Below are 26,365 nucleotides of genomic sequence, written 5' to 3'. Positions count from 1 at the left end.
TTCTTTGTCATGTGACATGTAATTTGAAGCCAGCAATACAGTATCCTGCTTGATTAGATACTTAGACAATGCTCAAGGGAGTGAAAAAGGCCTAGAAACGTAGTATCTCCGAGCCGGCGCAGACATAAGGCCTGAATTTACTATGGTAACTGTGTGTGGTAAATAGAAGCGGCTCTGCCTAAGGAACATTAATATGGAAAGCACATCCCAGACAGCTCTCAGTATATACAGAGCCGACTCTGGTACATGGGCTCATACTTGCCTATATCTTAACAGCCTATATATTAGGTCATTAAAAATTCTGAGACACAAACAGAAGTTGGCATAAAGCTCATGGTTTTTATTTAGGGTTACCCAAAGTAAATTCAGATAATAATAAACTTTACTCAAACATTTAATAAAGAATTATACCAAAAAATTACCTGAATACATTAAAATCCTGTCCACTCAGCATTAGCTGGGTGACCCCCTCAAAAGAGACATCGCGACTAGTGATGAGCGAGTATACTCATTGCTCGGTTTCCTGAGCATGCACGGGTGATCTCTGAGTATTTTGGCGTGCTCGGAGATTTGGTGTTTGTCGACACAGCTGCATGATTTGCGGCTGCTAGACAGCCTGAATACATGTGTGGAATTCCTAACAAACAGGTAATCCCCACATGTATTCAGCCTGTCTAGCAGCCGCAAATCATGCAGCTGTGTCGACAAACACCAAATCTCCGAGCACGCCAGAGATACTCGGAGATCACCTCAGCATGCTTGGGAAAACCCGAGCAATGAGTATACTCGCTCATCACTAATCGTGACAAAAAAACAATAATAATTAATTAGGGGTGGGTGGGCGTTGAGATGCTTCAATGTAGAAATCTTCAGTCAGACGACTCGGCTTCCAGAAAGCCATGGAATAAATAGATGCCCGCTTACCGCCTAAACTGACCACAGCCAATCATTGCAATTTTTTGGTCAGTATTTTTTATCAGTATTTGTAAGCCAAATCCAAGTCTGAACCAAGGAAGAGGTATAATCCTTTCCATTATATTTTTTATTCTCTGTTTGTTCCACTCCATGTCCAAAAAATTACTGTGTTAAAGCAGCCTAAGGCCACGTGCACACGATCAGTATTTGGTGAGTTTTTTACCTTAGTATCTGTAAGCCAAAACCAGGAGTGGGAGATAAATACAGAAATGGTGACGTGTTTCTATTATACTTTTCCACTGATTGTCACTCTCCTTTTTGGCTTATGTCTCGCCCGGAGCGGGGTACTCAGGTCGCTGGGCAGCGTTAGATTCAGGAGGTCACGGGGGTGGCGGCCGTGCCCGGGGCCAACTCCAGAGACCGTGAAATGGGGGTTGAAAAAATAAGTTAAAAATAAAAGGTTTGAAAGAGTACGTGATGCCAGTTGGAGTGTTCGACTGTAGTATAGCCGGCACTGCAGATGATCCCTGGGGGGGTAGATGGTGATGGCAGTGCAGATGTATAACCCTCTCCAACCAGGGCTGACCCCCAGAGATTGTGATGGAAGTAGAAGGCACAAAGTGATAAGGCAGGAGACTAGGAAAGTCACTTTATCATTTACTGTAGTTCAAGTGCAGTTCAGAGGAGATATTACAACTCTCACCAGGTTTACAGTCTGCTCTGCAGAATGGGAGTAAAGGCCCCGTCACACTAAGCGACTTACCAGCGATCCCGACACCGATATCAAGGTGTCAGGATCGCTAGTAAGTCGCTATGTGATCGCTGGTGAGCTGTCACACAGACAGCTTCACCAGCGATCAGCACAGCGATGCCGAGTGCCCGGCATCGCTGGCCATCCCTGTAAAAAACAGAATCAAAATAAAAAATATAGTTATTCTCACCTTCCGACGTCCCGTTCAATCATCCTGCCTCTCTCCACGCTCCGGTCCTAGTAATCCTTTGCGAGAATGACCGCGAGAAGTCACGGTCTCGAGGGATAACAAAGTCTCGCGGTCATTCGTGCAAAGGATCACTGGGACCGGAGCGTGGAGAGAGCAGGATGGCTGAACGGGATGTCGGAAGGTGAGAATAACTATATTTTTTAATTTTTTTATTATTTTTTTACACCTGATCGCTGGTCTCCCGCCTGTCACACACAGCGATGCGTGCTGGCCAGCGGGAGACCAGCGACCAAAGAAATGTCCAGGGGTTTCTTCCAGCGATCAGTGATACCGGCAGGGGGGCCGCTCGCTGATCGCTGTCACACACAGCAATCTCGCTGGTGAGATCTCTGTTACGTCACAAAAGTTGTGACTCAGCAGTGATCTCACTACCGAGATCGCTTAGTGTGACGGGGCCTTTAGTGTGACGGGGCCTAGCTGTGACTCGGTGTAAGCTTCCTGCTATTCTAATCCCTTCTGGGACCAAGACTTCCTGGAGTTGGGAACTTTCAGTATAGCCACTACTCACTGTGTTTTCCTCCTCTGGCAACTTGCAGTTTGGATCATGTGTGAAGCTCAAGTTCCTTCTTGCACAATCCTTCACTGATCCTAGTTTGCTGCAGTCTTCCTGGGTAAAACACTCTGCTGTTGGTTGTATAAACCCACACAATCTCTCAGCTTACCACCCTGCTCTAAAAGCATGGATGGCCTAGGTGCTTACTTCCTGATTCTTCTTAGCTTTACTCCTGGAGGGAGCACATGTTATGGCTTCCAGGAGCATTCTCCATTTTCCTCCACCTTCTTCTTCACAGAAAACAACAACTCGATTCCTCCCCCTCCCAGTTAGGGTGTGTCTGCAAAGCTCTAAGCTTCAGACAAGTAAAGGAATGAGGTAAATTGTGTGTGCGTGTTGTGGTCTCTAGCAGAGAAAGCATAACTCCCATTGCTCAAAAAACACATACAAAACAGTGCATATTTAACCCTTTTGTGGTGGTAAAGACGCAGGGCGCCACATTTACAAATCCTACGGTTGGCTTGATGTTTACAACATTTACCAATAAACAATTAGGATAAATGTGCAAGAACAACCTATGTACAGTGACTTTACAAAATGTACTATCATAATTAGTACACAGTGGCTACTGGCATTATGGTTTCTTTTCTTCCTTACTAAAAATACAAAAATACAGTGCTGGAAGAAGTGCCAATACCCAGGCAGTGAGGTACACTCTAATCAGCCAAAGGGCAAATGTCAGCTTTTCTCAAAGAAGGCGACCCACCATTGAGTCGGCGTGATGCCATTGTCACACAGAATCCTGTCTTATATGAATAACTGTACTCCGTTCTTTGGCGCTGTACATCCACAATACCAAATGAGCGCCAATAAGGCTGTATTCTGCCTGCCACCTGAGCAGCATTACAAGCGCATTCAGCTACAGGCAAAGGATAACTCGGTTGAGGGGGCCTTGCCCATGAAGTGAAGGAGGTGCAGCCCACTGTGCCAAAATGTAAAACATTAATTTCATTGTAATAAATTGACGTTGGAAACCAGGCTGTATCTCCACCAATATGTTCAACAGTAGCCTAAAGCAGCCTACAGTAGAGCATATCATTCAGAACATATCAGCTGGGTTCATGTGCTATCAGTAGAGATGAGAAAACTTGTTTGGAAAACATTCAGCATGAATGTAGCACATTCATATTCGTATTCGCTTTCCCGAGCATTTTTACTCAAAGTCGGCAAAATTCAGTCACATTTCGGTAAATCATTGCTTTTCCACTAATGCCTTTGTTATTACTTTGGCTAGGATAGTGGTGCTGTATGATAAACGGGGTAGATGGGGGATGTGTTTGGTGAGGGGAGGTGGTGTGGAGAGGTGAGAAGAGTGGCACACTTTTTTTTTCTCCCCTTAACTGTGTGTTAATTCTGGCAGCCAATCAGGGTGCAGGAACCATCCACAATGTCATGACACAAGGTCTTCTGAGATTGGGTGTCGAAGTCACATATCCTTGTCCATAAGAACGTGGGCACCTTGTTTTGCTAGCACCATTGTCTCAGTGTCACAGTGCAGAGAGTTCACTCCTGCGCTAGTACTGCTGCTGACACAGTTGACCACTGCCTACTGCTACAGATTCTTTCTTCCCCTGGCATCAAAGACCTTGCCCTGTCCTGGATTTCCTCATACCTTTCTGACCACACATTCAGCATTTCCCACTCCCATACTACCTCCTCATCCCGCCCCCTCTCTGTTGGAGTCCCCCAAGGCTCTGTCCTGGGGCCCCTACTTTTTTCCATCTATACTCTTGGCCTAGGACAACTCATAAAGTCCCATGGCTTCCAGTACTACCTGTATGCAGATGACACTCAGATCTAACTCTCTGGCCCAGATGTTACCTCTCTGATGTCCAGAATCCCGGAGTGTCGATCAGCCATATCCTCCTTTTTCACTTCTCGCTTCCTAAAACTCAATGTAGACAAAACTGAACTCATTATCTTTCCTCCATCTCACGTATCTTCCCTACCTGATCTATCTATTATGGTAAACAGCATCACGCTCTCTCCCGCACCTGAAATCCGCTGCCTCGGAGTAACTCTCGACTCTGCCCTGTCCTTCAAACCACACGTCCAAACTCTTGCCACCTCCTGTCACCTCCAACTCAATAATATTTCCAGAATCTGTCCCTTCCTCAGCCCTCAATCCACTAAAACTCTTGTACATGCCCTCATCATCTTACACCTTGACTACTGCAACACTCTGCTCTGTGGCCTCCCTGCTAACTCTCTTGCACCACTCCAGTCTGTCCTCAATTCTGCTTCCCAACTAATCCACCTCTCTCCTCGCTACTCCCCTGTCTCTCCCCTCTGCAAATCCCTCCACTGGCTCCCAATTCCCCGACGAATCCAGTTCAAACTACTAACACTGACCTACAAAGCCATTCACAACCTTTCCCCTTCCTATATCTCTGAACTAATCTCCCAATATCTTCCCTCACGTAATCTTCCATCCTCCCAAGACCTCCTACTCTCGTCCACACTTATTCGTTCCTCACACAACCGCCTCCAAGATTTCTCCCGAATATCCCCTATCCTCTGGAATGCCATGCCTCAACACGTCTGATTATCCACCTCCCTTGGATCCTTCAAACGGAACCTGAAAACCCATCTTTTCAGGAAAGCTTACAGCCTGCAATATCCATTCTGCCGCCTCACCACCACCTGAGCTGCCGCCTCATCACCACCAGAGCTGCTGCACCCCTGACCTTCTGTCTCTTCCCCACTATCCTGTAGAATGTAAGTCCGCAAGGACCGGGTCCTCTCCCCTCTGTACCAGTCTGTCATTGTAAATTTGTTTACTGTTAACGATATCTATAACTTTGTATGTAACCCCTTCTCATGTACAGTACCATGGAATTAATGGCGCTACATAAATAAATAATAATAGTAACTTGTCAGAACACTAGATAAGATCCTGTCCTGTGTGAAATCGATCTTCCAACATTGAACTAGATTGTGCAAAAACTGTGTGGCAGTCTAAAGAGGCCCCGTTTGCTACTCCAAAATGTTTGTGATAAAACTGTGTTTCATTGGCAAATCAGAAGGCTAGGGTTCCACTTAAAAATTGTTAGGCCTAATATCGGGGTGCAGCCTGGAGCCCCAATTAGCTACTCCAAAAAGTGCAAACAATCCGTACCAAGGTCCTTAATGAACAATACATAAAATACCTTAAAACTCGCAATTTTATTAAATACACTGCTCAAAAAAATAAAGGGTACACTATTCCATTTGCAACAGGCTGTTTGTGTTCCCTTTATTTCTTAGAGCAGTATTTATAAAAATGACAAACAACACACAAATACATACAAATTCATGATGGCTAATTACTCTGGTGCCTCTGTAGACTATCTAGTCTAAAGCCTCCTATACACCTTAAATGGCTGTTGGCCGAACAATGGCTTGGCCAGCAGTCATCTTGGCTGACCCTTTCCCATACACAGCTGACATTAGTCTAATGTGTATGGGTGGGTGTAAGTTTTTACTGTCTATTAGATGGATGACATTTAAATAACTTTTTAGCACACTTTAATAAATTTGGTGTATATTACAAGCTGCATCCCCTTTTCGAGATACTTTCTAAAAGTGTCCAGTAAGGAGCAAATGGCAAGATCAAAAGAGTTCTCGTGTATTTTAATTATTACATCTCCACGTTTGATTTAATCTGTTTGCTATACTATAGCTAATTAAAAAAATGAGAACGGTCCACATATGATGTCACTAATCAAAGCTGTCTTGCACAAAGTCTAATATGAATATTTTATTTCTGAGTGGGAATTGTATTGGAAATTGTAGTTTTCAAAATTTCTAGGCAAAATAATTATATGTAATGTCCAATAGCATTACAATGTGGCTGTGTAGCAGTTGCACCCAATATATCACTGTGAAAGCCCAGGCTTATTATGAGGAAAAGGGCAATACATATAGCATATAGCAGAAAGTATAAAGAATATATATTTGCCAAAAAAAAAAAACTCTTTTATTTAAGTATAAAAATGAACAAGAACAATACAAAACAAAATTACACGAGTCGTCTTACTTGAAATATAAAAAGATCTTTTTTTTTTTGCTTTTTTTGCACCAAGGTTTATTGGTTTGGTGATCAGTACACAGACACTATGAACAATCTGTATATATGTTTGGCTTTGATCAACCCAAATTCAAGTGTTTCATGATAATAGCTATCACCCGTATATTACAGTAATGTTTTTCCTCTGTAAACTAATGCACATAATTCAGATGCTTGTAAACAACGCTTTTACATGACAAGTGAGCAGACAAAGGTAATCTGCAACTGAAATACATTGAAAAATGTAAGACAAAAAAAGAACACCCCCTCATCATAAAATCTAGTATCTATATCTTCATTCATACAGTTATTTTATTTGAAATACCGTAATAAAAGAAATGCTCCTGCTGGGATGGGTATAATGATCTTAGGGAACATGTCACTAGGGTCCATGAGAGTAGTCCACAGACATGCTAATATACAGGCAGTGAGGACATACTAACATCACTGTTAGTATACAAGGGACATTTAAGTCCTACCTTGGAATGCCTCTAAAACTCAAGGTGGGGATTACACAAAGCCCACCCATTTTTGGCTTGAGACAGCTCAGAATTTTCTTGCATACTTCTTAGCTGTCCCAAATTTGCTGGGGTTCTCACAATTTTGCAGATACAATCCCGGTTATTTTAGTAGTGTTGTCAAGCAGGCATGGTCCAGATGACTTGTTAGAGTTGTACATGGCGGCATGAGTACTTTCGTTCAACATATTAAAGGGAATATCTCAGCAGGTTTTGTTATGTAATCTGAGAGCAGCATATAGTAGGGACAGAGAGCCTGATTCCACCAATGTGTCACTTACTAGGCTGCTTGGTGCACTTTTGATAGGATTCCTGTTTTCCCTCCTGTAGATGTAGCAGTGCTCAGCAATGCTGAGCCATGCATAACCCCACCTAAACCTATGATTGGCAGCTTTCTCTCTACACTATGCATTGCCGGCAAGCTGCCAATCAGTGTTTGGTGTGGGGTTATACAAATTAGCTGGACTGCCCGGCATGTAACACCTAGTCCAGCAGTGACAATCTCCTACTGATGAAACACTTGATTGTATTGAAACTACAGCACACAGCCTAATAAGTCACACATCCGTGTAATCAAGATCTCTATCCCTACATGATCCTGATCTGAGAGTGGGGCAGCACGGTGGCTCAGTGGTTATCACTGAATCCTTACAGCACTGGGGTCTTGGGTCTAAATCCCACCAAGGACAACATCTGCAAGGAGTTTGTATGTTCTCCCTGTTTTTGCGTGGGTTCTTTGGTTTTCTCCCACACTCCAAAGACATACTGATAGGGAATTCAGATTGTGAGCCCCAATGGGGACAGTGATGATAATGTCTGTAAAGAGCCGCGGAATGTGATAGTGCTATTCCCTTTCAGGCTGACAATTTAAACACGGACTAGTTGAACTGTATTATGTGCTGTGACTTAATGGCCTTGCAATTTTCTACATTTTACTAGCTAAAAAGTGTAAGCCTCGTTATAAAGCTTTTAATATCCAATAGTATAGTTTTTGTACAGTATATAAAACTGTATAGAACTCACATCAATGAAAAGTTTCCATTAACATCCCTGTAAATCATATCAGCACCTTATAAGAGATGAGTGATGCTACATAGTTTTCTACCCGTTTTGTCACTGATTTCCTGTGCCAAACGGGTTATCTAGTCATGAAGAATTTTTCAGCAAACGATGCAGTTTGCCGAAACCTAGCTGTATGTAATGTACGCATTGTTAGGATTCAGCTCTGATGTTATTGGCAGAGATGAATTATTGCGCCAACTAGAGTCTTTGCTGCTTCTGTCAATAATCTATTGAGTGACCCAACTGAGACTCTAGACGGCACATCACCCCAATGTGCAAATCATATATGAGGAGAGTAGAAACAGCGCAATCCTCACAGTGAGCACATTACACACAACTAGGAATAGGCAAACTGCAGGGGTTGCCAAAATAATTCTGCATGACTGCACGTCCCCTTTAATAGATAGTAAACCGGAAACTCTCTTCTCTTCACAATGAGGTTCTTCAGCAGTTGAAGAGTGATTAAGGCATTCTCAGTGCATTACGTTATACTATGAAATAGTGAAACTTTTGTCACATGCCATTATAGATTGATAAACTGCTAACATCATCATTATAGTCATCATCAGACACAATTCGCTTTGTTTATATCCTCCCTGCGCTGAGCCCGGTAATTGCTATCTGTTGAACTGCATATATGACGCACGCAGTTTTGTTACTTGGCTATGACTATTGATGGGCTTGACTCACAAACTGGTTGTACTGGTTAGAGTAAGGGAGTAGATATGACGGGAATACAATTGCTGGTTTAATGTAGATTATTAGATACAGTTTACTTGTAGTATTTTTTATTTGTTTAAAGGGGTTTTTCCAGGATGGGGAAAAATTAGGCTAAGGGTAGAAAATCACTGAAAAAAACCCCAAAACGATTACTCACTTGGTAACTCCCCAGATCCACTCTGGTGCCCCTCACTAATCTCTTGCAGCAATCGCATCCTATTTACTTGCATGACCCCTGAAGCCAATCACAGGCCTCAGCAGAGTTCAGTGATTGGCTGCAGCAGTCACAGGAGTAAAGGACATGTGACGTCTGCAGGGAAGTATGACAAGACCAGCGCTGGAACGGCAGGGTATGTCTTGGGCAAGTTACAATCAGTTTGTTATTTCATTATTTTGATCATTTTTAGCCTAATTTATGTGAATCCCAGAAAACTCTTAATATAATAAACTCCTAAGAGACATTTATAGTTTTATTTTTAGCTGTTATATATGACTGAATAGCCAAGAAAAATATAATTCCAGTATTTTGGATATACACATACAAAACACAATGTAAACCTCCAGGTTATAGCCACCCAGTTATACCTGTCTTATATATCTCAACATATTAAGACGCCACCATGAACTGAAAAAACGTAGCTGGCGATGACTCTTGTGGACTCCCATCATGTGGACATCACTAAGCTCGCATGTTTTCTTCTGCATACAATGTAAACAGCCTCTAATATACGGAATTAGAGGTAGATGCTAAATACAACAGAACTGTGCGTGCAGATTGTCACAGTGACACAGCAAATACTGTCCGTGATAATAGGACACCTAGGAATCTTCCCCAGCAGTCATCAGTCAGTGCATGACAGTGGTAGGTTGTTGACTTGAGCTTCAGGCCCGTAGCTTTCCATAGAGACTTGAGATTTCCCTCGAAGCAAAGCAGCATCTGTAATGTACTCATTTCTTTTCATTTCTGTGACAACATAGAGCAGAAAGTAGCTGAAGAGTGTAATAACATTCAGTGTTCAAAGCATGTATACGTTTCCTCCATTCTAAGCAGATATAGCACCTTAAAGGGAATTCTGTCACCAGGTCTTCTGCCCCATCTGAGAGCAGCATGAAATAGGAAAAGAGACCATCATCCTAGCAACGTGTCAATTTCTAGGCTACTTGCTGCAGTTTAGAGAAAATCTGCTGCTGCTGATCTACTAGTTCTCTGAATGCTGAGCTCTGTATAACCCCATCTACACCACTGATTAACAACTTTCTGTTTGCACTGTGCACAGGCAGAAAGCTGATAATAAGTGTAGTGGTTATACAAAGCTAATGAATATGGAGTACTACATGGCAGCAGGTTTACAAGTCTTAGGCTAGTTTCACACTAGTGTATGAAGGAGCTGCGGAGGGATGCGGACTTCCTCCGTAAAGCTCCGCCCATGGCCGCACCTCCTCCGTTCAGCTCCGCCTCTGTCGGCATGCTGCCCGCGTACCCTATCTTTAGCAATAGGTACGCAGGCCGTGCTGATGTATGTGGATGCCTCCACATGCGTCGTTTTGATGCATCTGCACACATCGGCATGGCCTGCGTACCTAATGTTAAAAATAGAGTATGCAGGCTGCATGCCGATGGAGGCGAAGCTGACCGGAAGAGATGCAGGGGCAGAGCTTCACGGAGGAAGTCCGCATCTCTCCGCAGCTCCTCCATACGCCAGTGTGAAATTAGCCTTTGTAATGATAATCTGCTCATGAAACAGTGATTTTCTTAATACTTCCACAAGCAGCCGAGTAAGGCCGAGGTCACACTTGCGAGTGTGATGCGAGAAACTCGCGCGAGTCTTTTGCATCAATACTTGGCATTGCCGACGGCACTTGGGACCTGAGTGTGCGGCTGCATGTATTTCTATGCAGCTGAGAAAATCTCTGCTCAATTTTGGTACATAGGATTATGATTTAGGCCACGTTGTTTCTCCACCCATTTTCTGGTGGACCATGATAATTTTTCAACATGTGGAAAGTGTGTCTAGATCTAATCTAAAGTACATCACATGTGGTGGAAACCACGTAAAGACAGTTTTCCAGATTAAGCCAGATTATTGCTGCATGAAGTTTAGTATATCAGCCCCATACTCTCTACTTACCAGGTAGTTTCAGATATCTGCAGCATGTGTTGCATTGATGTTTCGTACAGAAGTTTTTAATGGCATCATCCCCCAGGTTGGCTGGTCCAAATATCATATCTTGTGACCTGGTTAAGGAAGAAATATGTAAAAAAGGATGCAAGGAATTTGTGACGTTTATTATCATTCAGTTTTAATGTACATTGTAGACAAGCTTTGCATTCTTTCATATATCTCTTCAGGTTAGATTCAGATGACACTTTTGCCCCTTTGATGACTCCTTTGGGGGCTTCTACTTGAATCAGCAGAAAATAGGATTCAGACGTGAGATTTGGACTCAAATTAGGCAACCAAAACCCAAAACATAAAACAAAACAGACCAAAAAAATGAAACTTTGGACACTGTTATTCTCCTTTCCACCAGTGTCCATCTTCTAGACCAGAAACAATAACATAGTAGATCACACTATTGTGTCCAGCTAAAAGGATGGACACCACCAAAAAGAAGGTCAAAGTCCAAAGTTCCATGTTGTGAATTTATTTGCCTAATTGATGCCAGGGGCTCCATCAATGGTATGGAAGCCCTTGTTATAGACAGAGGCACCGCTGTTGTGTCTACTCCTGGTCTAAAGATATGATTGCAGCTTCCATTGATTCTAGTCATACGTACCTAAAACCTAAGACCTGTACCTACTGGAAAAAGCGTACTGCCCTTTAAAGTATTTTCTGAGATTAGAGTAAAGCTGGAGTCACACATAGCAACTTACCAGCGATCCCGACAACGATATCAACGTGTCAGGATCGCTGGTAAGTCGCTATGTGATCGCTGGTGAGCTGTCAAACAGACAGCTTCACCAACGATTAGCACAGCGATGCTGAGCGCGTGGCATCGCTGTGTTCGTTAGCGCTGATGCCATGGATCCATGTAAAAAATAGAATTAAAATAAAAAATATTGTTATTCTCACCTTCCGACATCCCGCCCAGCATTCCCGCCTCTCTCCACCTCCCGGTCCCAGTAATCCTTTGCGAGAATTACCGCGATGATGTCCGTTCTCGCAGGATCGCGAAGTCTCGCGGTCATTCTTGCAAAGGATTACTGGGATCGGGAGCGTGGAGAGAGACGGGAAGACTGCGCGGGACGCCGGAAGGTGAGAATAACAATATTTTTTATTTTTTTTAAAATTATTTTACAGCTGATCGCTGGTCTCCCGCCTGTCACACGCAGCGATGCGTGCTGGCCAGCGGGAGATCAGCGACAAAAAAAATGTCCAGTGGTTTCTTGCAGCCATCAGCGATACCGGCAGGGGGGCCGGTCGCTGATCGCTGTCACACACAGCGATCTCGCTGGTGAGATCATTGTTGTGTCACAAAAGTTGTGACTCAGCAGCGATCTCGCTAGCGAGATTGCTATGTGTGATGGGGCCCTAAGGATTCTGCATATATTTCTGTAATTGTAAACTATGGATAGCAAAGAAAGTTTTAATTTTAGACAGTTTGAAAAGTCCCCCATTAGTCTAATAAAACATTAATGGGTTAACCTACAATAGATTTTATATTACATCCTATTATGAAGTAAGAAAAGCAGCAATGTAAGAATATATTCTGGCCAAGGAAAAGAGTACAAGATCAATTTTGCACATTCTTTGTAAACCTTAATGTTCACATATGACACTTATTTCAGGGTAGCAAGACAGGTAATTCCAGTCTTGGGTGGAATTTTTTACATTCCTAGTAGAACATGTTATGTAACATACTGAAGACATTTCTCTTATATAAAGCCAAGTCTCACCTGTGCTCCCCTGCTTTAATAACAGATGGATCTGTCAGATTTTCACCGACACCTTAAGGAAACAAATGACTATGAATACAGGATAATATGTATGCTAGTTTTCCTAACACAGATCCCTCGCGTGACATACATCAGTGACCTTTACTCTGTAACTGCTTAATTGTCACTTAGTGAAGATAGCTAATGGTTGGAAAATGACGATATGTAACAGGTAAGTAAGGTAACCTGATAACCACGCAGATTCAGATGAACGATAGGTGATGTCAACAAAAGGAAGTATGTTACTGCATATATTCAATAGCATGTTATTTTTAAAGCCCTGGCAGGCATATCGACTCACCCTGTTTTACAGGGAGTCACCCTGTTTTAACCCTACATCAACCGATCACCCTGGGAGATTCAGCCATCACCCTGTTTATGGGATCCCACAGTTTTAGAAAAAGGTTTAATAATATAGGTCATTGAAAGGGTTAACAGTGCAGAGATCACTGATGAGTCTTTGTAGTTGCAAAATTTTGTTTGAAATGAGATGTGGAGAACATTTCTCTGGAAGAGTGGAAGGATCTTCTCGACAGGGAAAAACTCAACACAGCACAGAGAAGGTGTGAATTATTTCTGGTGCACAGGGTGTATAGGGTGTATAGGACCCCCAAAGCATTCTGTAAGATGGGACTTAGAGGAGAGGATGCTTGTCCGAGATGTAGGGTGTAGGGATGCTTTGGTCTTGCTCCAAACTGGTTGAACTGCGGGGGAATGCTGGAATATTAATTATGGATGTTTCTGGTATTCAAATTTCACTTGATCCCAAGATATGTATTTTGGGTTTGGTAGGGGATGAGATAGGGTCTGACCAAACCCAGTTGGCAATAACCAAAATGTTATGCCAGGTTCGAAAATCCACAGCCAATCACTGGTTAACAAACAAGGTCCCCATGATAGAAGAAATAATCCAATGTCTAAACAATACAGTTCTGATGGAAAAGAAGGTTTATTTTAAAGAAGGAGCAATAATGAAATTTGGTAAGCGATGGGGAACCTGGATTAAATGTTCTAGGGTGGTCTCTGAGGAGTTGGCGAGAGATGTGGTGCTTAATTATCTATTTCTCTAATAAAAACATTTTTTAAACTTAGTTTGGTTGCACACTGGTAATGGAAGAGGGATTAGTTGGGAATGGGTACTGGAGGAGTGTGTGCTTTGTTCAGTTTTGTGGTTTCTTCCTCTTCTTTGTTATTTTCTTTTATATACAAAGAAAAATGTAAATGATTTGTTGCAATGCATTTGTTTGAGATACACAGTGAAAGGATGTATGGATAATGTGGATTATGAGCAGTTTTTGATTTAAAAAGGACCCTAATAAGACCCTAAAAAATCTCTACCTTGCCACGTATGTAATTAACTCACGTGACAGCTAAGTATGTGTTTACATGTATCGGGATTTTTGCATGCACTTATTATGTCTGATATTGTGGTTAGGCGACTAGTGGATATTGATATCTGATCTTACAAGCTTTTCTTAACCCAGAGGATTTAAATACCTTGCAAGTCCAGAACCAGAAATTCTCCTCTGGTATATTCGTAAGTCCAGTGACTGAAGGCCAGCATCGTCTTCTCCAGCTTGTTAGATGGTACACTTTCACTACCAGTGTTGTTATTGTATTTTCTAAACCTTCCTGCCATGTATTCTTCTACTGTAAACCACTGACTAACTGAGTGACAGTACAAGAGGAACACTTCTAAAAATCTGCCAACAAAGAAACAAATATAAAACATTAAGAATCCTTATACATCTCTTCTAGTCCCTTTCGATCCAGCGCTAACATACTGTAGGTGTTTTGGAAGGGAGGTACCAGCACATTTTCCCTAGGTGTTGGGTGTCACTGGAGGGCAAAAAAGCAACTTCTCCAGACCCAAGGTATTTAGGTACAGTGTGAGACTACAGCTCTGGCAAATGCTCCTGTGATCCCTCCAGTCTTTATTTCTAGCCGCTGGCATGTGACCACGTTCTGTGCTACTGTTATCATGGTGCAGTGCTAAGGCTGGTTTCACACTTGCGTTTTTTTGCGCTGTATTTTAGCGCTAAAAAACGCATGCGTTTTTTCCCTATATTTTGCATGGGATGCGCTTATGTGCGCATACGCATGCGTTTGTATGCGTTTTTTCGCGCATGCGTTTTTTTGTGGTGTGCGCTCGGGCGCACAAAATGCATCCTGTTGCATTTTTTGGGCGTCCGACTTGCCTCAAAAAAACGCATGCGCGTGCAATGCGTATTTTTTACAGCAAGACACCCATTATAAGTCTATGGGTGCGCATATGTGCGCATTGGCATGCTCATGTATGCGGTTTTTTGTTGACCATTAGTTAGACAATGGAATTTAGGGGTTCAGGTTAGAGTTAGGGTTAGTTAAGGGGGTTTAGGGCTAGGGTTAGGGTTTGGGTTAGGGTTAGTATGGTTTGGTTAAGGGTTAGAGTTTAGGGTTAGTTAGGGGTTAGGGTTAGGGTTTGGGTAGGGTTAGTAGGGTTTGGTTAAGGGTTAGGGTTAGTATGGTTTGGTTAAGGGTTAGGGTTAGGGTATGGTTTGGATAAGGGTTAGGATTAGGGTCAGGGTTAGGGTCAGGGTTCGGGTTAATAAAGTCATGGTTTGGGTTAGTGTGAGGGGCCAACTAATGTTGGAAAAAAACGCAAACGCGGTAAAAACGTACTAAAAACGCATACAAACGCATAAAAACGCTGCGTTTTTTTCATGCATGCTCATAAAAATGCTTGAAAAAACGCAGCATTTGTATGCGTTTGTATGCGTTTTTTCTATGTGTTTTTTTGCGGGAAAAACGCGCTGCAAAAAAAAGCAAGTGTGAAAGTAGCCTAAGATGTAGCAGAAAGGCACTTAAAGAAGACTTATTTTGTTCCCACTGCTCCTTTGAGTATTCCAGTTTTTTCTTTAAAATCCACCATACAGTTCCAGAGATATGAACCTTATTTGAGTACCGTATATACTTGAGTACAAGCCGACCCGAGTATTAGCTGAGGCACCTAATTTTGCCATGGAAAACTAGGTAAGCTTATTGACTCGAGTATAAGCCGGGTATGCATTGTCCCCTCATCCCTGTCCTGGTATGCATGGCTCCCCCGTCCCTGTCCTGGTATGCATGGCTCCCCCATCCCTCTCTTGGTGTGCATGGCTCCCCCATCGCTGTCCTGGTATGCATGGCTCCCTCATCGCTGTTCTGGTATACATGGCTCCCCCGTCCCTGTCCTGGTATGCATGGCTCCCCCATCCCTGTACTGGTATGCATGGCTCCCCGGTCCCTGTCATTGTATGCCTGACTCCCTGGTCCCTGTCATTGCATGCCTTGCTCCCCAGTCCCTGTCATTATATGCATGGCTCCCATGTCCCACTTATTGTATGCATGGCTCCCCGATCCCTGTCCTGCTATGCATGGCTCCCCCATCCCGTTCTGGTATGCATGGCTCCTTATCTCCTATCCTATCCAGCGTGCCCTCGCAGCATCTCGGTGGTCCCAGCACCTTCGCAGCATCTCAATGGTTCCGGCTTCCAGCAGCTCTTCCGGTATGATCACGTGGCACCGCTCATTAAGGTAATGAATATTCCCTTGACACCTATGGGAGTGGAGACACGTGCATATTCATTACCTTAATGAGCAGCGCCACGTGATCGCGCCAGAAGAGCTGCTGGAAGCCAAAACCATCGAGATGCTGTGGAGGTGCCGGGACCACCGAGATGCTGCAAGGGCATGCTGGTGGGTGAGTAGGATGTCTTCTGGAAGCCGGCGGCTGCAGCTGTCACTGTGCGTGCTATAAGAGAAATGAATATTCATTTCTGTTTAGCAGCGAGCACAGTTACAGCCGCATCTGCCGGCTTCTGCCTCCTGTGACTTGCTGCTCCACTGCTCCCCCGCCGGCCCTCTGGGACAATTGACTCCTGTATAAGCTGAGGGGGCGTTTTCAGCACCAAAAAGTGTGCTGAAAAACTCGGCTTATACATGAGTATATATGGTATGTATATTTATGGTCTTTCCAAGGGGGCATGGCTAACAGAAATTCTCTGGGGGCATGTATTTAGGCTGCTCTGCATTATTACTTTGTGAGATATGCCCCTTACTAAAAATCATAAAAATTAGCATTAAATAAAAGGGCCTATATCTCTGGAACCATACAGCAAATTTTAAAAAAAGGAATACTCAGGGGTGCAGCAGGAATGAAACCAGAGCACAAATGGCCACTTTTGACCTTGTGACATGCCCATTATAAGCACTGCAGCTACTGATTGCCTGCAGCAGTCACATGCTGGTAACTGGTAAACAAAAACCATGGTATCATAGCAGCATTAGCGCTGGAATGCCAGGAAAAAAAAGGGGAGGAGAGTTCAGTTTTTTTTTTCTAATGTTTTCAGCCATTTAAAACATTTTTAAAAGTTGGATAACCCCTTCAAATACTATAATAGTATGTGCTATACCACATGTTGCTTCTATACATCAAAGAAGGCTGCACAAAACTTACCGTGGGGAGTACGCAATTGTTTTTGGTTTCATTTGATTGAAGGCATAAAGTAGTTTTTGAGCAGCTCTCTGTTGCTGGATTTCCTATGAAATGTGAAACTAAAGATGAGTTTATTATCTTCCAAAAAGGGGTTGTTTAATGGCTAAAAGGTCCTTTATAAATGTCTGTTTTAAACTGCTAACCACCTTTGTAATTTGCTTTACCGACACTACTCTTTTGCCTTTAAGGCTAATCCTTTTATGTTCATTTTTTTCTTTATGTCTTCTGACATGTTCCTTGAGAGGTGGTCATCAGAAGGCAGTGCTGAAAGAAGCTGTGATGAATGACCACCGTGCCACCACTGATGATATCCTGTTCCAGGCGAGGTAATAGAAGGGAGAAGTGAGTGCAGGGCCATCCAATTGATGACGTTTGAGACTCCCGTTAAACCAAGCGTCACAGGACATAAAGTAAAAAAACCCATATAGAAAAAATAATAGGGTATTTTACAATAAAGCAACCATTTTAAAATAATTACAAAAGTGGTTGGGGCTTAAAATAGATATAGTTAAAAAGTGAGTTTTAGGTATCAGACAACCCTGTTAATGATCAACTAAGTGAAATATAAACAAATTTGCCCTGCTTATTCATCACTCTCCATAGACGTCTTTAGAGAGAGTGCTGGATAATCTGAGCTGTTAGTAGAGTAAAAAAAGTTGAAGACAAAACAGAAAAAATATACAACACTCACTCTGAGGCATAGCTGGAGTACGGTTTCAGCCTTGTAAACTTTTGACCAGGTATTTATCACCTCAGGAAGGAAGGATTTGATAATGTAGAGGTGCCCAGCCTTAAGGATGTCATTATGAGACCAGGTACATGCCACTTTCACAGCCTTTCTTAATCCTCCTCCCATCTCTTCTTTACTAAGAACCTCTATTGTGGCATAGAAGCCATTATGTGACCAGGAGGACATGCTGTTATTTAGGATGCTGGGAGAACTCTCGTCCAGGCGATACACAGTGACCAGCTCTCCTGTAATAAGGCAGAAAAAATAAATCTAAATACCCAAAACAGTCCATAGGGTTCAGCTTGGCAAAGATACATTGTCCACTTACCTACTGGAGGGAGCGGGGTAAAGGGAATACTCTGGGAAAGACGATACAAGTTGTTTCTTTCAATGGCTGCAGGAAGCATAAGTGTCATTATTAATACCACCAACTCTAAAGAGATACTTGATACATAATACAGTTTGCCTCAAACAATACTTACCAGAATAATAGAAAGATGTATCCATGGATGTTTTGAAATTACATCCAAACTCTGAAAAAAGCAGAATTGGTTCCAAATAATTTTAATTTTTATTTTTAATTCCTTTCTCAGTTTTGTCTGTTGGATGCTCAACTACGGTACTTAGTCCTCCTTACTGAAGGTCCCCTATTCTAGCTATCCAGTGGTTAAACCTTCATTGATCTATCACCTTTAAAGGGAATATGTCACCGATTTTTTCGACTATAAGCTGTGGCCACCGCCATCAGGGGCTTATCTACAGATAAGCCCCCGATGTAACCTGAAAGATAAGAAAAACGAGTTAGATTATAGTCACCCAAGGGCGGTCCGGGTCCTGTCCGGGTCCGATCTGGGTCGGATGGGGGTCGCGGTCCAGTCCAGCGCCTCCCATCTTCTAGCGATGACGTCCTCTTCTTTGCTTCCCGTCGCGCCTCCTGCGCAGGCATACTGCTCTTCCCTGTTGAGGGCAGAGCAGAGTACTGCAGTGCGCAGGAGCTGGGAAAGGTCAGAGAGGTCCGGCGCCTGCGCACTGCAGTACTCTGCTCTGCCCTCAACAGGGCAGTGCAGTGTGCCTGCGCCGGAGCCACGGCGGGAAGCAAAGAAGAGGACCTCATTGCTAGAAGATGGGAGGAGCCGGACCGCAACACCAATTGGACCCGTACCGCCCCTGGGTGAGTATAATATAACTGGTTTTTCTTCTCTTTCAGGTTACATTGGGGCTTATCTGCAGAATTACAGAATGCTGTAGATAAGCCCCTAATGGCGGTGGCTGCAGCTTATAGTCGAAAAAATAGGTGAAAGATTCCCTTTAAAGTGAAAACCCCAATCTGAAGCTGTACGGATCCTCATGCAGCGAGCTCCTGTTCACCAGTCATAGTTGAACTGTCAAGTCAAGAATGTTTCTATTCATGTGCAAAAAAGGTCCCCCATCCCACACAACTATTATTTTACACTATGAGACTTCTCCAGCCTCCAAGAGCACTCAACCGATCACTAGATTCCTCACTCAACTACTCATTGGAATTCGGCCCCTGGAACTTTTCAACCTTTTCCCACATATCATGCTTCAAACATAAAGATACCAAATGTATATTTTTGGTGAAGAATCAACAAGTGGAACACAATTGTGAAGTTGAACGAAATTTATTGGTTATTTTAAATTTCTGTGGAAATTCAAAAACTGAAAAGTAGGGCGTGCAATATTATTCGGCCCCTTTACTTTCAGTGCAGCAAACTCACTCCAGAAGTTCATTGTGGATCTCTGAATGATCCAATGTTGTCCTAAATGACTAATGATGATAAATATAATCTACCTGTGTGTAATCAAGTCTCCGTATAAATGCACCTGCTCTGTTATAGTCTCAGGGTTCTGCTTGAAGCACAGAGAGCATCATGAAGACCAAGGAATACAACAGGCAGGTCCGTGATACTGTTGTAGACAAGTTTAAAGCCGGATTTGGATACAAAATGATTTCCAAAACTTTAAACATCCCAAGGAGCACTGTGCAAGCGATCATATTGAAATGGAAGGAGTATCATACCACTGCAAATCTACCAAGACCTGGCCGTCCCTCTAAACTTTCATCTGAAACAAGGAGAAGACTGATCAGAGATGCAGTCAAGAGGCCCTTGATCACTCTGGATGAACTGCAGAGATCTACAGCTGAGGTGGGACATTCTGTCCATAGGACAACAATCAGTCGTACCCTGCACAAATCTGGCCTTTATGGAAGAGTGGCAAGAAGAAAGCCACTTCTCAAAGATATCCATAAAAAATGTTGTTTAAAATTTGCAACAAGCCACCTGGGAGACACACCAAACATGTGGAAGAAGGTGCTCTGGTCAGATGAAACCAAAATTGGACTTTTTGGCAACAATGCCAAACAATATGTTTGGCGTAAAGGCAACATAGCTCATTACCCTGAATACACCATCCCCACTGTCAAACATGGTGGTGGCAGCATCATGGTTTGGGGCTGCTTTTCTTCAGCAGGGAGGGACAGGGAAGAGGGTTAAAATTGATGGGAAGATGGATGGAGTCAAATACTAGACCATACTTGAAGAAAACCTGTTGGAGTCTGCAAAAGACCTGAGACTGGGACAGAGATTTGTCTTCCAACAAGGCAATGATGCCAAACATAAAGCAAAATCTACAATGGAATGGTTAACAAATAAATGTATCCAGGTGTTAGAATGGCCAAGTCAAAGTCCAGACCTGAATCCAATCGAGATTCTGTGGAAAGAGCTGAAAGCTGCTGTTCACAAACGATCTCCATCCAACCTCACTGAGCTCGAGCTGTTTGCCAAGGAAGAATGGGCAAGAATTTCAGTCTCTCGATGTACAAGACTGATAGAGACATACCCCAAGCGACTTGCAGCTGTAATCGCAGCAAAAGGTGGCGCAACAAAGTATTAAGATAAAGGGGCAGAATAATATTGCACACCCAACTTTTCAGATTTGAATTTCCACAAAAATTTAAAATAACCAATAAATTTCATTCAACTTCACAATTGTGTCCTACTTGTTGTTGATTCTTCACCAAAAATTTACATTTGGTATCTTTATGTTTGAAGCATGATATGTGGGAAAAGGTTGAAAAGTTCCAGGGGGCCGAATACTTTCGCAAGGCACTGTATAGTTTCTGGAAAAAAAAAGTCTTACTTGTGAAGCCTTCTTTCTGAAAAGACCTAAAATAGAAAAGGAGAACTTAAGTTAGAATATCAGTTAATTAATTAGATAAAATTCAAAGAAAAAAAAATCTGCAGACTGCATTGTTATACAACCTACAAAAAAATGGTACAAAAGCAGTCATAGCCAATGTACAAAATACTGTACAGTCCCAACTATGCATGTAAAATTCCAATAATGTTATCCAGATGGTTTGATAGGTATCCAATGTTGTGGTAATACAAGGTCCCAGTATATCCACAATTAGTTCACTAGTCTGTGTGTAGATCCTGAGGGGTGTACTGTTGTGGTAGAAGCGCTCCGTCCGGCACTGCCTAAAGAGGCTAACTGCAATCAAAAGACCTAAACACCCATACAGTGTGACGTCACCTGCTTGGAACAGACATGTGGATCAAAAAGGAAAAAGTTCATCCAATGCGTTTTAAAGTGATTGTCATGATCCCAGTGCGGGTTGGACTCGCACGCTTGGGGTTAATGTCTGGAACCAGTGCTGGTGGACCTGCACTTCTGGGGTTAAATGTTATGATCTCAGTGCAGGCCCTTACCTTCACACCTGTGGCTTATCATTGTGGCCTCTCCTTGGTTCTGGGAAAGCTTTTTATAGCCTCAGGAAGCTCCAATTCCCGTCAGTTATACTTTCGCCCTTGGCAGAGTGTGTTGACCCCGAGTGTGTTTGTGCTGTGTTCTTGTTTGCCTGATACTTTGGTTTTGACTCGGTCTGTTCTCTGGATACTGCTTGTTGGATTCTGCGTGGTACCTTTATATGTCTGTTTGGCTTTGACCGCTGCCTGGCCCCGACTATCTGTTCTGTCTCATCCCTGGTACTGTACTGCTATCTCCGTGTATGACCCCTGTTTGTCTGACCTGAGCATTCCTGTAGTTGTGTCCTGCCGATCTCTGGCAGCAGGATGCTAAGCCCCTCCCCTTGCAGTCACATGACCGTAGGTCCTTCACTGCTTGCCAACTTCAGTGTCTCCAGGTCCTGTTTGCCTGAGCTTCCCGGCCGTATCTGACCCTGGGCCCCCCTGCAGTGTGGGTGAGTCCCTGCTCAGTGGTGGCTGCATGCTGGCGCTGACAGGGCCGTGACATTATAACTGACCATTAAGTTTTTGGGGGTATTTTGTACAGAGAATTATGGATCCCATACAGTCTCTGGCTGAACAGATGAAAAATCTGAGTCAGATGTTTCAGGGTTTATCTGTGGAGCAGCAAGCTCTTGCTTGTTCTCAGCAGCAGGTTACTGAGACAGTGCGGGGGGCTTTATCTGCTGGGTTTCTGCGGGTTGGGGCGAGTGATGTTGTTCTGGTGTCCCCGGAACCACCTGTTAAACTGCCTGACTTCTTTTCTGGGAACAAAAAGGAGTTCAGGATCTTCATGGAGGGTTGCAAACTTACTTTAGTTTGAGACCACGTTCCTCTGGGGATGAAAGCCAGAAGGTAGGGGTCATTATGTCCTTATTAAGAGGGTCCCCACAAGCTTGGGCTTTTTCCCTTCCTCCCACTGCCCCTGAGAGAGTGTCGGTGAATGCATTTTTTGAGGCCCTCGGGCACATATTGTTATGAATGGGTCACCGAGGAGGAAAAAAAAACAACAAGCTAAGTCTCAGAAAACCAGAGAGGTTGGTAACTATGCAGTTTGCAGATCCCTGATCTTAACAACACAACTAGCAGCAGTCGTGGAGCGTTCCTACGATGGTCCTAGACGCCTCGTCACAACCGGAGAGCTACATAAGCCTAAAGGAGGAAAAGAGGAAAACTAACTGCCCCAGAGCAGACCCCAAAGGAAAGACAGCCCCCCACATGTATTGACGGTGAAGCAAGATGAAAACACAAACAAAGGCAGGAAAATAGGCTGAGCAAACGATGGGGCCCGACTAACTTGAAAGGACAGGAAAGGAAAGCCACTGTCTGCAATCTGCCAAAAAACCCTACCAAAATAATGTCCAACACGTGTGATAGCAAAATTAACCCTGAAGTCACTAGACTTCTCCCACTATATCAGCACTCTGAAATATTCTGAAACAGAGCAAAAAGAGGCCAATCTAATAAGGGACAAAAAGGCAAATTGGCAAATACAGATAAATAGGAGTGGAAGCTCAGCATAGCCCCAGCAGGGGCAAGCTGACCACACAAGAAACTGAATTGACCAACAAGCGCAAGTGTGAACATTAGCAAAAAACAAAATTAACTTGAGAAGACTGGAAGAGAGCTGAAGTCCAAGACCTGAGAAGCAGACTGAATCACCAGCACCAGGATAGGGCGTCGGCTGTCTTATATCCAGTCTGATACTCCAGAGATCCAATCGTTATCCTCCTCATCAGGTGGCAGATCACTACCACTTAAACCAACCTCACTACCTCCTGTCACCACCAGAGGGAGAACGGAAGGAGAACTCTCAACTGGTGGAGCAGAAAATGAGCTCATAACAGTACCTCCCCCTTGAGGAGGGGTCACCAAACCCTCATCCATGCCACCAGGCCGATCAGGATGGGCCCGGTGAAAAGCACGAACCAATTTATTGACATGAATATCAGAGGCAGAGACCCAAGAATTATCCTCCTGGCCATAACCCTTCCATTTGACCAAATACTGGAGTCTCCATCTAACCAATCGAGAATCCAATATTTTCTCTACCTCATATTCCACATTGCCTTTAACCAATACAGGGTCAGGAGGTGCCGCCACAGGAACTACTGGCTCAACAAACCTCTTCAACAGTGACTTGTGAAATACGTTATGGATTTTGAACGTAACTGGAAGAGCCAATCGAAAAGAAACAGGATTAAGAATCTCCAAAATCTTATAAGGTCCAAGAAATCTGGGCTTAAATTTTGGAGATGCAACCTTCATAGGAATATTCTTAGATGACAACCAAACCATATCACCCACTTTAAACCGGGGACCAATGGTCCTATGCCGGTTGGAAAAACGCTGGGCGTTTTCCTGAGAGAGTGACAACTTATCCACCACTTGGTCCCACATCTGCTGCATTCTCACAACCACAGTGTCCACACCTGGGCAGGATGAAGATTCCACTTGCCCTGAAGAGAATCGAGGATGAAACCCAAAATTACAGACAAAGGGTGACATCAAAGTGGCAGAACTAGCTCTATTGTTCAGCGCAAATTCGGCCAAGGGCAAAAATGAGACCCAATCATCTTGATCAGCAGATATAAAACATCTTAAATAAGACTCCAGGGTCTGGTTTGTTCTCTCAGTCTGCCCATTGGTCTGGGGATGAAACGCGGAGGAGAAGGATAACTGAATTCCCAGATTGGAACAAAAGGCTTTCCAGAATCTGGAAACAAACTGGACCCCTCTATCGGACACATTGTTCTCAGGAATCCCGTGTAACCGAACCACCTGTTGTAAAAACAAGGGTACCAACTCAGCGGAAGATGGCAACTTTGGGAGTGGCACAAGATGGACCATCTTCGAAAATCTATCACAAATCACCCAGATAAGTCATTCTCTGAGAGACAGGAAGATCAGAAATAAAATCCATTGAGATATGGGTCCATGGCCTCTTGGGCACCGGCAGGGGCATCAGCAACCCACTAGAACGAGAACAGGGTTTAGACCGAGAACAAGTCTCACAGGACTGTACAAAATTCCTGACATCAAGAGATAAGGCAGGCCACCAAAACGATTGACTCACCAAATCTCTGGTACCAAAAATACCCGGATGACCAGCCAATGCGGAGCAATGGACTTCAGACATCACTCTCTTTCTCCACTGGTCAGGAACATACAATCTTCCCATAGGGCAACGCTCAGGTTTATCCTCCTGAAATTCCTCCAGGACGCATCTGAAATCAGGCGAAATGGCAGAAAGAACTACCCCCTCACCTAGGATAGTAGTAGGCTCGGTCACATTAAGAGAATTAGCAAAGAAACTCCTAGAAAGGGCGTCTGTCTTAACATAGAAACTCCTAGAAAGGGCGTCTGCCTTAACATTCTTAGTGCCCGGAAGAAAAGAGACCACAAAATTAAAACGCGTGAAAAGCAAGGCCCATCTAGCCTGTCTAGGATTCAAGCGTTTGGCCGACTCCAGATAAATAAGATTATTGTGATCGGTGAGGACCACAAATTGATGTCTAGCTCCCTCCAACCAATGTCTCCACTCCTCAAATGCCCATTTCATGGCCAACAATTCCTGATTCCCCCACGTCATAGTTGCATTCAAATGGGGAAAACTTTCGAGAAAAGAAGGCACAGGGATTCATCTTCAAAGTCACAGGGTCTTTTTGGGACAAAACAGCTCCTGCACCAATCTCAGAAGCGTCTACCTCCACTTGAAATGGAGGTGAGACATCAGGTTGCCGTAAAACTGGAGCTGAAGTAAACCTTCACTTAAGCTCCTGAAATGCTGAGACAGCCTCAGGAGACCAATTCAGCACATCAGCTCCCTTCTTGGTCAGATCAATCAGTGGTTTGACAATACTAGAAAAATTACCTATAAATTTACGATAGAAATTAGAAAAACCCAAAAACTTCTGGAGAGCCTTCAAAGAAGTAGGGTGAACCCAATCATAAATGGCCTGTACCTTGGCCGGGTCCATTTCAATAGTCGATGGAGACAAGATAAATCCCAAAAATGAAATCCTCTGTACACCAAAGAGGCACTTCGATCCTTTAACAAACAGGGAATTTTCCCTTAAAATCCGGAACACAGTCCGGACATGTTCCACATGGGAATCCCAATCACTAGAAAATATCAAAATATCATCCAGATAGATGATCAAAAACTTATCCACAAAGTCTCGGAAAATATCATTCATAAAGGACTGGAAGACAGAAGGGGCATTAGAGAGCCCAAAAGGCATCACCAGGTACTCAAAATGTCCCTCCGGAGTATTAATCGCCGTCTTCCATTCATCCCCGTGCTTGATGCGAATAAGATTATATGCCCCCTAAGGTCAAGCTTAGTAAACCAGCAGGCACTCTTAACTCTGGAGAATAAATCAGACATCAGAGGTAACGGGTACTGATATTTAACCGTCATCTTGTAAGGGAACGATAATCAATACACGGTCTTAATGAACCATCTTTCTTGGCCATAAAAAAAAAACCAGCGCCTAAAGGTGACGGGGGTGGTCTAATATGACCCTTCTCCAACGACTCCTTAATATAGGATCGCATAGCATCATGTTCGGGTACAGATAAGTTGAAAAGCC

General features: G+C 43.5%; 1 protein-coding gene across 1 annotated transcript in view; it reads right to left on the bottom strand.

Moving 5' to 3' along the window:
• Positions 1–9,274: 9,274 nt before the first annotated feature.
• The window catches only part of LOC141084018 (transient receptor potential cation channel subfamily M member 7-like), a 311,613-nt gene continuing 294,522 nt past the window's right edge, over positions 9,275–26,365 (bottom strand). The window contains 9 exon segments of the mRNA XM_073568395.1: positions 9,275–9,781; positions 10,947–11,053; positions 12,716–12,767; positions 14,252–14,457; positions 17,232–17,314; positions 17,962–18,245; positions 18,329–18,394; positions 18,483–18,533; positions 21,163–21,188. Of these exon segments, the coding sequence (XP_073424496.1) occupies positions 9,660–9,781; positions 10,947–11,053; positions 12,716–12,767; positions 14,252–14,457; positions 17,232–17,314; positions 17,962–18,245; positions 18,329–18,394; positions 18,483–18,533; positions 21,163–21,188 (997 nt within the window). The 3' untranslated portion in view covers positions 9,275–9,659.

Source organism: Dendrobates tinctorius, unplaced genomic scaffold (assembly GCF_039654945.1).
Source record: "Dendrobates tinctorius isolate UK_male_01 unplaced genomic scaffold, ASM3965494v1 ptg000022l, whole genome shotgun sequence".
NCBI lineage: Eukaryota > Metazoa > Chordata > Amphibia > Anura > Dendrobatidae > Dendrobates > Dendrobates tinctorius.
The sequence above is the reverse complement of the archived record's forward strand: the minus strand, read 5'-3'. Positions and strand labels throughout refer to the sequence as shown.